A 14,461-nucleotide genomic window follows, 5' to 3' on the forward strand; every position below is an offset into this window, starting at 1 on the left:
GGATGGAGATGGATATCCTAATTTGATATGAAAGTGCCAATCATTAGGCTCAAATTGTATTAACTAAACTGATGTAGTAATCTTGGATAGGTTGCTGTCAAGTGTCTGCTTGCAGTGCTACAAATGTCAGACTGAAAAGATTTTGTGTTTATGCAGCACCTCTCTAAATTGTATGCAAGAAAGTAATGATGAAGAACATTTTTAATCCATTTTTTATAGTGATGCAATGAAGTCCCTCCAAAAATCAGACTAAACTAGGCAGCATAGCAGCAAATTGGAGGATAGTTCGGACCTTGGATTTAATGTTTTAAGTGATGCATAAATACTGTTGCAATGATCTGTTCATGGCCGCTTTGGAATGTTACACACAGAGGGATGCTTCACAGCTGTTTAGGATTTGTATCTGCCTTTAATGTTTTTATTTTGTGATACCAACCTAGATGCAACATCCCATTTCTTTCTTTGCCCCTTTTCAGAAAGGTCTCAAGAATGTATTTGACGAGGCGATATTGGCTGCTTTGGAGCCCCCGGAGCCGAAGAAGAAGCGCAAGTGTGTGCTGCTATGAACATTCTTCCACAGTCCATGTCCCCCCCCCTCTGCAAAGCTGGTGTTGGCGTCATATTAAAAGCAATGTTTAAGGCAAACTAAAGATTAAAACTATAAAGAATATTACATTTGTTTTTGCAATAATGACATTGGCCTGCACCCAAATCCACACAGTATAATGTTTTGACAAGAGAACATGCTGGTGTTCATCTTTCAGGACCCCTCATTTGACCTTAATTTTTTTTAAATGATGTATCAGAAAACACTGATAAATACTAGTTTTATTTTTGTTTACTTTTTTTTTTTTTTTTTTGTTAAGCGTCAGGCATGTTTGATTTTCGCACACCACCCTTCCCATCCCCTCCTAATTAACAAACTAATGTTAGACTGTTTTATAAACTGTATCCCTTCTGCCACACTGCGAGACTTCATTGTTAAATTTATTTGCACATCCAGTGGACAGATCAGGCAGCATATTACAGTTACATAACCTTAGTGTTTCCTAAAAGTCTAGCACTCCTTTGGGAAGGAATGCACACAGCCCTTTCAGAGGAATTTGTATAATTTTCTTCAGGGTTTGTTGCCTTGTGTAGTTCTCAATGGTGCAGATCTGGGATCTACCCTTAAATCTTTGTACGACAAGAACATATTGGATATGTAGTACCCCTCACCCCTTCCCTCTTTCTCATTTGATCGGCAATTAGCTAGTGAACTGGAACATGCATTCATTAGGAGTCTTGGGGCTTTTGTCCTTTACACATTAAAATTCTAGGTCCTTTTAACATTCATGCTGAAATAAGAAAACTAAAATCACTTTTTTCGGTACACCAGACTTATTTTATTGTACAAATAGATTAATACTTGCCAATCACTGCTACACACAAAGGTGTAAAGCAAATGCACTTCTGGATATATTTGAGCAGGTAAGCATTGCTGGTGATTAAACATACCACAGAATGATTTTCCAATCCACCATGGTGGTGGGAAGGTGAGCGAGAAGTAGGAAGTTTCCTTTTGAGGAAAGAATTCATATTGAGGCTAGCACTGAAGGGACCAGTCAGATTAATCATAACTGCAGGCAAGGTAATCAGTGCTGTGTAAGAACCTTTGGACATGATTTAGGATGATTTAAGATCATATAAAGGCTCTTACGTTAGACTCCAGTGTTAACATGGATTTTACTAAAACCTTTTTGGTTTGCTATTCCAAATTTTTGTTTTTAATATTTTGTGGAACATTCTTCATTGTTCCAAATTCCTAATTCTTTGAACCATCGCTGTGTTTCATGTCTCAATTCTTTGTATATGCCTTCTTTTCAGATGTATTAAACATAAAATATCATTATAAGTCCGCCTAATGTTTATTATATTGGCTCTGTACTTTGTGCCCTACTTCTACTGTTCTACATCACCAAAGCCTACATCGTACCATATTGCACTGTTGCGGATTTCTTTGTTTCACACTTATTCAAAGCTGTATGTACAAATACATGTATGTCCTGTATGTATTAGGCACCCCTCCATAATAGCTTCTTCATTAATATTCACAGACAATGATTATTCCAACCTTGGTGAAAGTTATATCAGATAGAGACTACGAGCCGTAGATTCCTTAACGTAGAATTATCCCCAGGCGTGAGACTGGATCAGGAAACTTTTTGCCATAGCATCCCGGGGGGTGGGGGGGGGGGGGGCACCACGGGACTCCGCCTTGATGTCGTCCATGTACGTGACATCAGCGAGGATACATAAGTTCCACCCTGGGGCACCTATGTCAGTTTTTTCTCTTTTCCACGTGCAACGTGGATCCGGATTGTGTCCTAACCTGTTTTTAGGCCTTCTTTTTTTTCACGCTTTGTTGTTAGTGGAACAGTGTGCGAATGTCTTCGGGCTTCAAGACATGTACCTCTTGGGCACGTCCCATGTTGGCGACGGACCCTCACCCAATGTGCATGTGGTGACTGGGCGGGCACCACGACTTGACGGATTGCGAAGCCTGTCAGCACCTTAAGCCTAAGTCACGGCGGAAGCGCTGGATGAAATTGTTGTCGGCCCGCTTGTCCAGGTCGGTGTCGTCCAGGCGTCCGTCCCCTACCTCGGAAGCAAGGAGCCGCTGGTTCAGTCTGCACATCGTCGCTCGCCATGGCCCCAAGGGCGTTGTTCGCCGGCTGGTAAGTCCTTCAGCTTGTCTCCGAGGCCCTGTCCTTCGGCGATGGGCGCCACCCTTCGGACGTACATCCCATCCCACCTGTCGCCTTCCTACCCTCTGTTTCCCGGCGTTGGGGCGACTAGAACCCAAATGACAGCCTACGCTGCGGCGCTGGAGGCTACTTTGGCCCCTCCTCCACCTCCTGAGACATCTGCGGATCCCTTGCTTCGTGCGAGGACTTCAGAGTTGCCGGCGGCTCCGGCCCCGGCCCCGAAGGTTTTGGCTTCAGGTCATAGGAGGGTGGTGTAGTCCTTTGGGGCTCCCTTCTTCGGCGCTTGGCGTCCCTGCCTCGTCGCAAATCCCTACAGGGCTCTGTGTTGTCGCGGATCGCCAGGACTCCGGGCTTGTCCCAGAGTCGCCCTCGGTCCACTGAGCAAGCGGCTGCCTCGCCAGAGGCCGAGCCGCCGCAGTTTCGGCGCCGGGGTCCTTTCTCCCCGGCTCCGGTGGAGTCACTGGTGGAGGCTGGGACCTGGGGTGCTTTCCCGAGCCCCTCTCATCCTCTACGCGGGCGGCTGCCCCGGCTGAGGGCTCCTTCGCCGTCCTGGCGTCCACCCCGCCCCATTCTCCTGGGTAGCACACGGTGGCAGAGGTCGACCGGCACTGCAAATTCCCACTCAGGCGCCGATCGACGTCGATCAGGCGCCTGTGGCGGACTCCACGGAGCCATGCTGGCGTCTGGTTCTTGGTTTGTCTCCTGGGGTTTCCTCCTCTCCAGAGGGTGTCATCTGTTGGTGCCTTCCTCTCGGAGACAGGGCGCCGGATTGTTGCCTTTTCACCAGCATCTTCCAGGGACGGCTCCTCGCCGTCCCCGCGGCCTAAATCCTCGAACCATTCTTTCCGTGGCTCGCGGCTGCTTTTTCCACCGACCGCTCCGCCTTCCCCTGGGACCCCTCAGGTTCCCCATTCATCTGTGGATCCCTCACTATTCCGTGGTTGGCCGCTTCCCCCTGGACTTGGGGGCGGCCGGCTCGGCCGCTTCCCCCTGGACTTGGGGACGGACGGCTAAGTCTGCAGCCGTCCCCCACAGAGAAATTACTTTCTCCTCCGCGACACCCTACTGAGGCCAGTGTTGCCTTTGTTCGGGCTATTTCCACAGCCGCTGGTATTCTGCGGATAGCTGAACCTGTCACTCCATTTCCTACAGATGAACTTTTTGAAGTTGTTCCTTCCTTTTGAAGCATCGCTCCAGAATTCTCTTCTGGTGGCTTGGGGGCGCCCTGCCATGGGTGATCCTGTGCCTCAGCCGCTCCTGCATCGCCACCGTCCGGCTCTGCATGACCCTGTCTGCTTTTCCTTCCACCCTTCTACTCAAGGTTCTTTTCTATGGATGCCTTTTCCCTCATTGCCTGTGGTGTTGTTTCCTCCGTCTCGGGAGGCCGGGTGGTTGGATTCATGGGGGCGTAACGTCTTAACCTCTTCCAGTGCTGCCTTGCGGGCGCTCAACACTTTGTGTGAATTGGCTAGGGCTACTTCCAGCCTGTGGGACTCTGTGGACTCACTCATGTTTCCCATGGGAGTGCCTGTGCTGATCTGCAGAGCCATGTGTTGGATGGTAGTGAGTTAGCCGCGTTTATTCTTCGTGCGGCATTGGATGTTGCTGATGCTCTCTGCCGTGCTATGGCCCCTTCTGTGGCTCTCCCTCGCCATGCTTGGCTACTTGATGCTGTTTTTCCTGAAAGTATTAGGGAACGTCTGGTTGACCTGCCCTTTGACGGGGTCCTTCTGTTTAACTCTCATGCGGACTCCGCCATTCAGCGTATTCTTGCGGGGCTTCGCCCTCCTCCCCCGTAGTGGGCTGGTTTGTTGATTCTCTGGGACTTGGTGGAAGTTATCCCATTGCTCCTGGACTATGGTGTTTGGAGTGACTGTCACACTTTCTGTGTGGTTTGCTGTGCCCCTGGGGTCCCTTGGTTGACCCCTCTCTTCAGTTGGCTGCTGGTTTAGCCCCCTTTTTTGGCAGATTACTAAGCCTTTTGTGGTTTCTGCCACAGGTTTTATGGTTTTGTTCTCTGATGCTGGATTTTCCTCCCTAAGAGTGGTTCCCATACTTTCTTTGGGACGTGTCATACCCTAAATGGGGTACTTGTAGCTTTTGTATAGCACTGTCTTTCGCGGGAGGGTGTGGACTCCCCTTTGCAGGTTCCTCCCCCTTCCTGGTGTTGCTGTGTTCCACTGGTGCGACTTCTTGGTCGTGGCTTTGTCATCTACGGCATTGTACTGCGGTGTTTTTTGCCTTTTTTTATCCGCCTTTTGGCTTGGCCCTCTGGTGTTCCAGAAGGGATGTTTTCCTGTGTTGACGGCTTGGTCCGTCTTACTTGTTTCAGCTCTTATTTTCCGGCGCACTTCTGCGTGGACTGGTGCTGTCTGGAGCGGAATCCTTCTAGGGGTCGTTGGGGTTTTTTCTGGCCTTGCCCTTGTTGAGCTTGGCGTAGTCTGGGCGTTCAGTTAGGTGGCGCTTGATAGCGTCCTGCTTGTGCCTGCTCTCCTGGTCTTCGGACGGGGGGCGTTGGCGTGGGCCCTGGCGCTCCTGCTTCTTATTTTGCTGGAGCCTTGTGAGACTACGTTTTTTCCTTCTTTCGCGCCTGCCCTTCTTGCCTGAGGTGCTGTTCAGTCTGGCTGTCTACTTCAAGCTGTGATAGGTTCGGCTGCCCTCTTCACTGTGTGTTCTCTGGTGGAGGCCTTTGCCTTTGTTTCTGCCTCTGCTCCTTGGAGTCTTGGGGTGGTTCTCTTCCACGGTACTCCGATGCGCTGCCTGTACCTCTGGGGCTTCTGGCGGGGGTCTCTAGTGCCGTGACTGGGCTTGGGGTGCACTGGCCCTTTTTGCCTTGTCCCTGCTTCCTCCTGCTTAGTGGGGGCTGGGCTGCCTCTCTTGTATTCATAACACATCCCCTATGGGGCCGATATTGCTCCAAGATGGCGAGGTCTCTTCTGCTTGGAGGGGGACTGGGCTATTCTCCCTGTCCCTGTGACTCATTTCCTATTGGGGCCCTGTGTTCAGGCTGGGGGAGGTCGTCTCGCAGACCCTCCTTCCCCTTGGGTATGGCTAGGGTATCCATTCGTTAAGGAATCCGCACCTGGTAGTCGCTAGGAATCCGCACCTGGTAGTCGCTATCAGATGTACGAGTTACTTACCTTCGGTAACGATGTATCTGGTAGAGACGGTTCTAGCCGCAGATTCCTCATGACCTGCCCTTCCTCCCCGTTCAGTGAGTGCCCTTCCTTGGTCTTCTGCACTCGCCTGCCTCCGCGTGGGTGTCTCCTGCGAGTGCCTTTTCTTGCTCCCTCTCTAGGGGATGCTCGTCTTCTGGTTTGCTCCATTCCTTCTTTTCTGGTGATTGGTTGATGGCTTCATGAGTACCTCTACGCCCCTGCACCCTGGTCTCCAGTGTGAGGTTTGCTTGTGTCCTTCTTCCTTTCGTTGCTTGCACTTCTGGCTAATTTGCAGTCCTTAGGGTTGAGGTCCCTTGCCCGGGTCTCTACCTTTAGCTCGTTTGCGAGATGTCTCTCCTTGCTGGTGTTGGCTGGGGATGAATTGTTGTTGCTCTTTAGTTCTGGCCTTGGTGCACTTCTCTGCTCTGGGCGGTGGTGGCAGACTTCTTCGTCTGCTGTGCAATTTTTCACATGCTTTCTGCCCTGGGGAGGCTGTTGTAATTGTTTGCAGGCTTGCTTTACAGTAGCTGTGCTCTGTTCTTTCCTTCCAGGACTTTTGGTACATGATACCTGACACTATTCTGGATGGTGCTGTTCCTCACCATTTGTTTCTTTCCCTCTATTTAGCTGATTTTTTCGCACACTGTTCCCATATTCTCATAGTTTTGTTTGTGATAGCTCCGCGTTGCAGCGCGGAAAAGTCCTCTGAAGAAAACTGACGTAGGCGCGCCAGGGATGGACTTTTGTATCCTCGCTGACGTCCCTCACTCTTACCTCAAACTCCCTTCGCAACATCGAACTTAACATCTCCACTCTTACCAGAGATCTTTCTCGTCTTAGGAACGATTTCCTCAACCTCAAATCCAGCGATCCCCGTCCCCGAAGAAACACCGCTAGCCCCGATCTAATAAACCCCACCACCTCCAAACGGTGGAAAACGACTCCCTTGCTTTGCCGGGCTCAAAGACCACTCCGCACCACTTGCACCCTCTCACCGGGAGTTCTCCGACCTTCAAAATTCCTACCCTCCATACTCCTCTACCATGAACACGCCTCCCCCTTCTCAAACATCCCCGTCATATTGGGGACTAGTCGTATTCCCCTTTCACCTGTCTCACCTAGACCCCCTCCTCTTCTCACCTCCATCCATGCCCTCCCATCTCCCAAACCCACTCCCCTCACCTGCATGCTTGGTAACTGCCGCTCCGCTGCCCGACATGCCATAGAAATCTCTGAAACCATCCTTAGCGAATCCATCGACATTGCGTTACTTACAGAATCCTGGCTTAATGACCACTCTACAAGCATTCTTGACATACTCTCACCCCCGGGCTACTCCATCATTAGGAAAGATAGACCCATCCGAAAAGGCGGTGGTGTAGCTATCATCTTTACAGATGAATTACAGCTCGCCCTTATCAATAACGCCGAATATGCCTCCTTTGAATACCTCGTAGCCGAACTCAAAATACGGGTCCCCCCCCCCCAATCCGCCTTCACAATATATATAATCCGCCTGGAAATCACTACCCATTCATTGATGAGCTATCTAACCTTCTTACCCAATCCTCAATTTCCAAATCTAAAAACATCTTCCTGGGAGACTTTAATCTCCATTGGAATGATACTAAAGATCCCTCAATCTCCCTCCTCTCTGACCTTCTCGAAATTAATGACCTCAAACAAATCTGTCAGTCGCCAACCCATTCCAAAGGAGCCACCCTTGAAGCTATCATAACCAGCAAAGATCTAGCCCTCCTATCTAACATCATTCCCATTGACTGGTCCGACCATCACCTTATCCTGTTCACCATAACCGCCTCTGCCTCCCCCCCCCCCCCCCTCCTTCCAAAACTATTAAACTCGATCAGAAATCTCAGTCTTATCCCTCCTGACTTACTTGAATCCAAACTTCATGCCCCGGTCCCCGGAAGCTTGTTTCCTTCCCAGTATAAGAATTGGCTTGGTAGTTTGGTTTGCCCGGTTCCCATCATGCACTGGGACAGGAACAGACTAATTTGCATATAGCCAAGTTCTGAGCTGGGATGGTGCAGTGAGCTAAAAAACGGTGATGGATCAAGCCCTGATCTTTGGACTGGGTAAGAGTGGTCTGCTTAATTCAGGCACTCTGTTCATCACCACTTCTTTTCTGAATCAAACTTCATGCCCAGCTTCTAGCTATCCCACCCTCCCTTAACACGAATGAACTAACCGAACAATATAACAAAGCTGTCACGGCTACCCTTGACCTTCTTGCCCCTCTCAAACTCAAAAAACAAAGAAATATCCCCTCCAAATCATGGTTTAACACAGACCTAAATAATGAAAGACGTAGACTCAGACTGACTGAAAGATTATGGAGACAGCACCCCTCTCCTTCTAACCTGACCCGCCTCAGACTTGCTAGATCGTCCTATAAACACATCTTTAGACAAAAAACTTCCTTCTTCAGATCACAACTAGATCGAGCTCAGAATAGGCCAAGAGAACTATTCAACATTGTGCGCAATCAAACTACTTCCGCCCCCCCTGTCCCACTGGCCTCGACGACTAGATGTGAAGAAATAGCTCTCTTTTTTTCGGACAAAATTAAACTTATTGAGCAATCCTTCCTCTCTACTGTGATCCCTCCCACCAATCCAAACATCTCTCTTAATATCCCACCCTCCACCATAACTCCCCCTACACCCATTACTGCCCATCAAAACTCTGATCTCCCTCACCCCCCCTTGCCTTCCAATTTTCTTTGACTCCAATCATCCTAACTCTCTTACGAAAAAGAATGCCACGTGGCTTAACTTCCAGCCAGTCACTGAAAGAGACGTCTTTAACATCATTTCCAAACTCAAGCCTTTCTCCCACACCAAAGACTCTCCCCTCCAAACTTGTCCAAAACCTCAAACAAATCATCACCCCTTCCTGGACCGCTATTATCAACAGCTCCCTTGCCACCGGCTGTGTCCCCACTTCATTGCAACTAGGCCAAATCACCTCCATTATCAAAAACCCTTTGGCAGACCCAAACGACCTCAATAACCTTCGTCCCATCTCCAAAAATGTGTCCTTCTCCAACTAGATAGACACATTGAACACTTCAACTTACTAGACCCCTTCCAATCTGGCTTTAGGAAAGGATGCAGCACGGAAACCGCCATGCTAAACATTGACGACATCCACCACTCACTTGACAATGGTGACTCTAGCCTGCTGATCCTCCTTGATCTCTCTGCAGCGTTTGATACTGTTAACCACTCTGCTCTACTAAATGTTCTTAGAGATCGATTCGGCCTGAATGGTACGACACACAAATGGTTTGTCTCATACCTACAACACCGTTCTCAACAAATCAAAATCCAAAATTGCCTATCTAACCCTACCTCCATCTCCTTAGGAGTTCCGCAAGGATCCATCCTCTCTCCCACTCTCTTTAACCTTTTCATGGAACCCCTCACACTCCTTCTTAAACAAGCCGGGATCAACTACCATCTCTATGCTGACGACACTCCACTCTATTATAAGATTAAAACTCATGCTGACATCCTTCAACTCAACAACACTCATCAAGATCCAATCCTGGTTCCACAGTAACCACCTCAAACTCAACCCTAAAAAAACTGAAATCATTCTTTTTTCCCCTAAAAATAACCAGCTCCCCATTCAGAAGTGGATCTCTGACCTTAAAGCCCTCAACTGCTCCTTATCTTTGTCCTCCTCAGTCAAATCACTAGGGATCTCCCTGGACAACCTCCTAACCCTCAAGGTACACATCAATAATTCTGCCAAAGCAGCCCTCTGGACTCTCCGCCACCTTAAGAAAATCAAGCCCTTCATCCCGATCGATGATTTCAAACTAGCAGTCCAATCCCTTGTTCTTTCTCGCATCGACTATGGCAATGCCATTCTCACCGGAATTCCCAAGATCCACCTAGCACCTCTTAAATCTGTGCTTAACCTTGCAGCTGGGCTTACCTCAGACTGCAAGCGATTCGACCACATATCCCCTGCCCTTAAAACCCTTAAATGGCTCCCCATTGAAGGTTGATCCATTTACAAAACGGCCTGCATTACACACAAAATTCTCCATCGGAATACACCGACCGACCTCGCTAGCAAACTCACTAAAGCCGGTTGCTCCCGTTCCTTGAGAAGTACTAACACCCTCCTCCTTATCCCCCCCATTTAAAAACCACCCAGTCTAGATTCTTTTCTGGCAACGCTCCTTGCATTTGGAATGCCCTTCCAACTGACCTTCGCTGCAACCCTTCCTACTCTTGTTTCAAAAAAGAACTCAAACTACATCTCCTCAATAAATACTGGGGACCCTAATCCATATCTGTTCTCTTCCACTGGCTACATCTGTCCGACCCTAGATGCATTCGCCCTCCCTTGTTTTTAGCCTTACTCGCCCTTTCTCCTCGTCACTTCCCCCTCCCTGTTTACCACCTTCACTCCTCCTTGCTCTCCCCTTCCCTTGTCCACCCTCAGCCCGCATCCCCTTCAACCCCTCCCATTTCCGCCCCTCCCGCTTCTCTTCCTTACCAACCTAACGGACCACTAACCTTCCTATCCTGACCCTGCAATTTTCCGCTTTTTTTCAATTTGTGCCTTTTGATATTTTTGATTTATCACATCTTACACATTTTGTTGTGCTTATTTCCCATATTTATCTTTTTGAAATCTGTCAGACGGAGACTTTTTTTTCCATAACAGTAGTCAGACGGAGACTTTTATGTTGTTTATTTACATTGATGCTATGTATGTCCCCTGTTTTATTGACCTTTCTTGTCTCTAAAATGTAAAGCGCTCTGATACCCCCGGGTCCAGCCAGCGCTATATAAAACCTCTAAAATAAATAAATAAAATAAAGGGCGGAGTCACGTGGTGCCGTGCCCCGGCGCGCAGGGATGCTGTGGCAAAAAAAAAAAATGTTCCGAATCCAGTCTCACGCCTGGGGATAATTCCACGTTAAGAAATCTGCGGCTAGAATCATCTCTACCAGATGCATCGTTACTGAAGGTAAGTAACTCGTACAACAAGACCCTTGCGTATCAGTGTTTTACAGGGTAAATATAGGAAATAAACCGGCATATAGTAAATAAACACAATGTTCCATAGAAATCTAGTAAATAAACACAATGTTTCGTACAAATCAAAAATCGTATATCCACTTATAAACTTGGCTCATGTGAATTTGGACATGAGGAGAGCTTTCACTTCTTTTTTAAAGAAGCAGTGGAGGGATTCAGTCTAGTTTCTGGGGGTAGTGTATTCCAAATCCTGGGCACTATCCCTGAGAATGATCGGTTGTATGTTCTCTTCTTGTTGAATCTTTGTGGTTTCATTAAAAGGTTGCTGGCACTTCTGGAGGATCTGTTGCCACATGGAGGTACTAGATTCTCTGCCAGATAGTGCGGAGTGTTGTGATGAATGGCTTTATGTGTCAGACATGCAAATTATTTTTATTTTTTATTCTGGCTTCAAAAGGTCGCCAGTTCAGGGATCTGAGGTCCAGGGAGATGTGAGAGTTTCTTTTGGAGCCAGTAATAAGTCTGGCTGCTGTGTTGATTGAAGGGCTGTCATGGATCTGGGGAGACCGCAAAGAGAGAGACACCCATATTCCACTCTTGGAATAACCCATACTTGAACTGCCAGTTTGAAGTCCTTTGTGGGCAGGAAGGGTTTTAGTTTTCTCATGGTGTTCATCCGGAAGTTTGCTCCCTTTGTTGCGGCGCTAATGTGTTTCTGCATATTTAGATTTCTGTCCAGAGTTGCTCCCTGCGATTTCGCTTAGTTACTCCCAGCGATTTCGCTGAATTGAAAGAGGTTGGCAGTTGAGTGCTGTTAGATGTTTCAGCCAGTCATGGATTATAGTTGCTTGGGAGGGAGGGGCGATGAGGAGGAATTCGGTTTTGAGCGTATTTAGTTTTAGATGCTCTTCGGCCAACCAGGTCTGGGTTTTTTCTAGCGTTGAGTTGAAAGATTTGATGTTAAGTGAATGGATCTTTAAGTATGGTTGTTTATCATCTGCGTACATATGATACTGTACATTAGAGGAGTTGAGAATTTCAGTGAGTGGTTCCATGAACAGATTGAAAAGTGTAGGGGAGAGGGATGATCCATGTGCGACTCCTAAAGTAACTGGGACGGGTTTGGACAGGGATTGATTGACCGTGACTTGTTGCGATCTATTTTGCAGGAACGAGGTGAACCAATTCAGAACAGATCCCGAAAATCCCATTCTATGTTTCAGTACGTCTAGCAAGTTGTCGTGTTTCAAGGTGTCAAAAGCCGAAGAGAGGCCAAGCATGATTAGCAAACAGGCTTCGTTTTGGTAGAGAATTTGCAGTGCAGCATCAATAATGTTCGTCATTGCTGATTCAGTACTGTGCCCTGCACGGAAGCCGGATTGGAATTGGTTGGGAAGGATGAAACGGTCTGTGTTTGCCAAGCTGAATGTGTACACATTTTCCTAAGAGTTTGGCCAAGTTAGGGATGTTGGATATTGGTCGGTAATTATTTAGGTCCGCTGGGTCCACCGTTGGCTTTTTTAGGATGGGGGATACCTGCCCAGATTTAAGGATTTCAGGGATGATTCCTTGAAGGAGAGAGGTATTTTTGATTTTGGTCCATATAGACAGCAGCAATGGAATGAAGTCTGGAATGTAGCTTGTGGGAAGAGGGTCTGTGAAGTGATTGGTGGGATTCAAAGCTATGAGTATTTTGAGTATAGCGTCTTCGTTGTAAGTATCGAAGGAGGACCAGGAGGCATTGTGTTTGAGATCAAACTTAGGGGAGCCTCTGGACGGGATCCTTCGAGGGATGATGGAGTCCATTTGTGTGTCCGTATGCGTTAAGTCATTGAGTAGGCCTTTCTTTATATTTTCAATCTTCATAGGTTTCAGGTGCCACGATAACATCCAGAAAGCCTCAACGTGAACCTTCCGGAAGACAGACCTCATCAAATTAATTTCCTGCTCCTGTTCCTTGGAATAAGGTGATGTTGCAAAGTCAATCTTTGGCCTGGGCACCCCCCAATTTTATGCTGAATGGTACTGGTGTTAACTGACTCTGGCCATGCGCTCTGCCTAGCCAGGGCCAGTACAATGCTGAAAGAGACACATTTAGAAGACTGTGAAAACACCTATGTACACTAGGGTACACCATGTTATGGGGTACCTCTGTGATTGGCATAACCTACTGCTTAGGGCCCTAGTGCATATTAGGGCAGGGGGATTGAAACTACCTAGCAGTCCCTAGTATAAATACGGCATGACAGTTTAGAGGCCAGCAACTTTTCTGCACTTGCATGTGTGCACTGCTGAAGCCTGAGGTCAGTTTAAAAGTAGCCCTGGGTGGCAAGACTGCTTTAAAAAAGTAAATGGTGCTCAAACTCCACTTTGGGGCACTTAAAATGGACAACCTCCAATGTCGTGGCCTATCAGGAACACCCAGGGTCTCCCCTAGGTATCCCAGGTGTGGGGGTCTGGTATTTATAAGTTAACCCAGGGCATATAAGACTCATTTTATAAGGGTCTAAGTGAAATTTCACTCCCCACATTGGGCTAAAGTACTGCCCAAATTCGACTTAGATGCTAGGAGCACTGTGGAGGGAGGATCTTCAATATTTCTACAGATTCAAAATCCCCAAAGCCTCCCCATGTTGTTCCATGGGGTGGGGGTCCTGTAGATATAAGCAAAGTACTTATTAAATATGTTTTTGTAAGTCCTGGTGCTAGAAAAATGGCCCATGTCATTTTTTCCATTGCAAATCCCCTGCCATTGAAAGACTTCCCAGAATGGTATGGATAAACTCAAGAACAGGATATTGTTGAATGTGTCCTAAAGTTAGTTCACATACAAGAAGTTGGAAGACTTCTTGTTTGTAAGTCCAGATATAGCCTTCCAGTGGTCTGTCCTGATTGATCGGAATTAAGTAGATTAGCCAGGCTGCTTTGAAGAGGTGATAAAGAGCCTCTCGGGTTAACCAGCTCTACTGGGAGGGCAGTGTGCTGTTCCACAGGAATGCCAGGGTCGGGGGAGGAGTCGTAAACCATGGTCTTCAAAGAGAAGAGAAGAAGCCACTGTTATTTGCAACTCTAAACTTTTCACCTCAGCGTGTGCTAGGCTTATGAAAGGGATGCAAGGGGGAGAGTTTATGAAAAATAGCCATCCTAGGGGTGTGTTTAGCCAGCTCTTAAATCCCTGCTGGAAAATCACCCATTATGAATTTGGAGGATTTGGTGCACTCTGTGACAAAATAATGCTACGCTCTACAGGATATGGTCATATTAATGGGGAGCTGCCCTGCTCCTATTGGTCAGTGGTGACTTCCTGCTTGACCCAGAGAACTTGGAATAAGTATCTGAGAGGGGCAGAGTCCCTCAGATCTACTGCTTGAAACTTAAGAAAGCAAGACTGCTATGCTGAGAAGTTAGGGTGCAAAATTCTAAGGCCTGCCCTCTGAATACTGCACCAGCTGAAACTACAGCCTTGTGGATTACCTTGCTGCAAAAGAACTAAAGATTGGACTCCCTGAGAGCTACAGGTTAACAGAGC

The 14,461-nt window shown here is 47.7% G+C and overlaps 2 protein-coding genes across 3 annotated transcripts in view; both read left to right on the plus strand.

Annotated features, from left to right (window-relative positions):
* Positions 1–1,894, plus strand: part of CDC42 (cell division cycle 42) — a 131,683-nt gene extending 129,789 nt beyond the window's left edge. For both annotated transcript variants that reach the window (XM_078642801.1, XM_078642802.1), the window contains exon 6: positions 477–1,894. In XM_078642801.1, the coding sequence (XP_078498927.1) occupies positions 477–566 (90 nt within the window). In that variant the 3' untranslated portion in view covers positions 567–1,894. The remainder of the gene's footprint in view (positions 1–476) is intronic.
* On the plus strand, positions 1,522–8,802 carry LOC144752500 (uncharacterized). Its single transcript, XM_078640408.1, has 3 exons — positions 1,522–1,535; positions 7,363–7,828; positions 8,077–8,802. Exons 1-3 carry the CDS (start codon positions 1,522–1,524, stop codon positions 8,653–8,655), a joined length of 1,059 nt encoding a protein of 352 aa, XP_078496534.1. The 3' UTR covers positions 8,656–8,802.
* Positions 8,803–14,461: the final 5,659 nt, after the last annotated feature.

This window comes from Lissotriton helveticus, chromosome 5_1 (assembly GCF_964261635.1).
Source record: "Lissotriton helveticus chromosome 5_1, aLisHel1.1, whole genome shotgun sequence".
In the NCBI taxonomy this organism is placed as follows: domain Eukaryota; kingdom Metazoa; phylum Chordata; class Amphibia; order Caudata; family Salamandridae; genus Lissotriton; species Lissotriton helveticus.

Bases quoted from the DNA above. Each gene is read 5' to 3' on its own strand.
- LOC144752500 (XM_078640408.1), top strand. The intron at 7,829-8,076 runs GTCCCCGGAAGC...CTTCATGCCCAG, and splicing joins AATCCAAACTTCATGCCCCG to CTTCTAGCTATCCCACCCTC.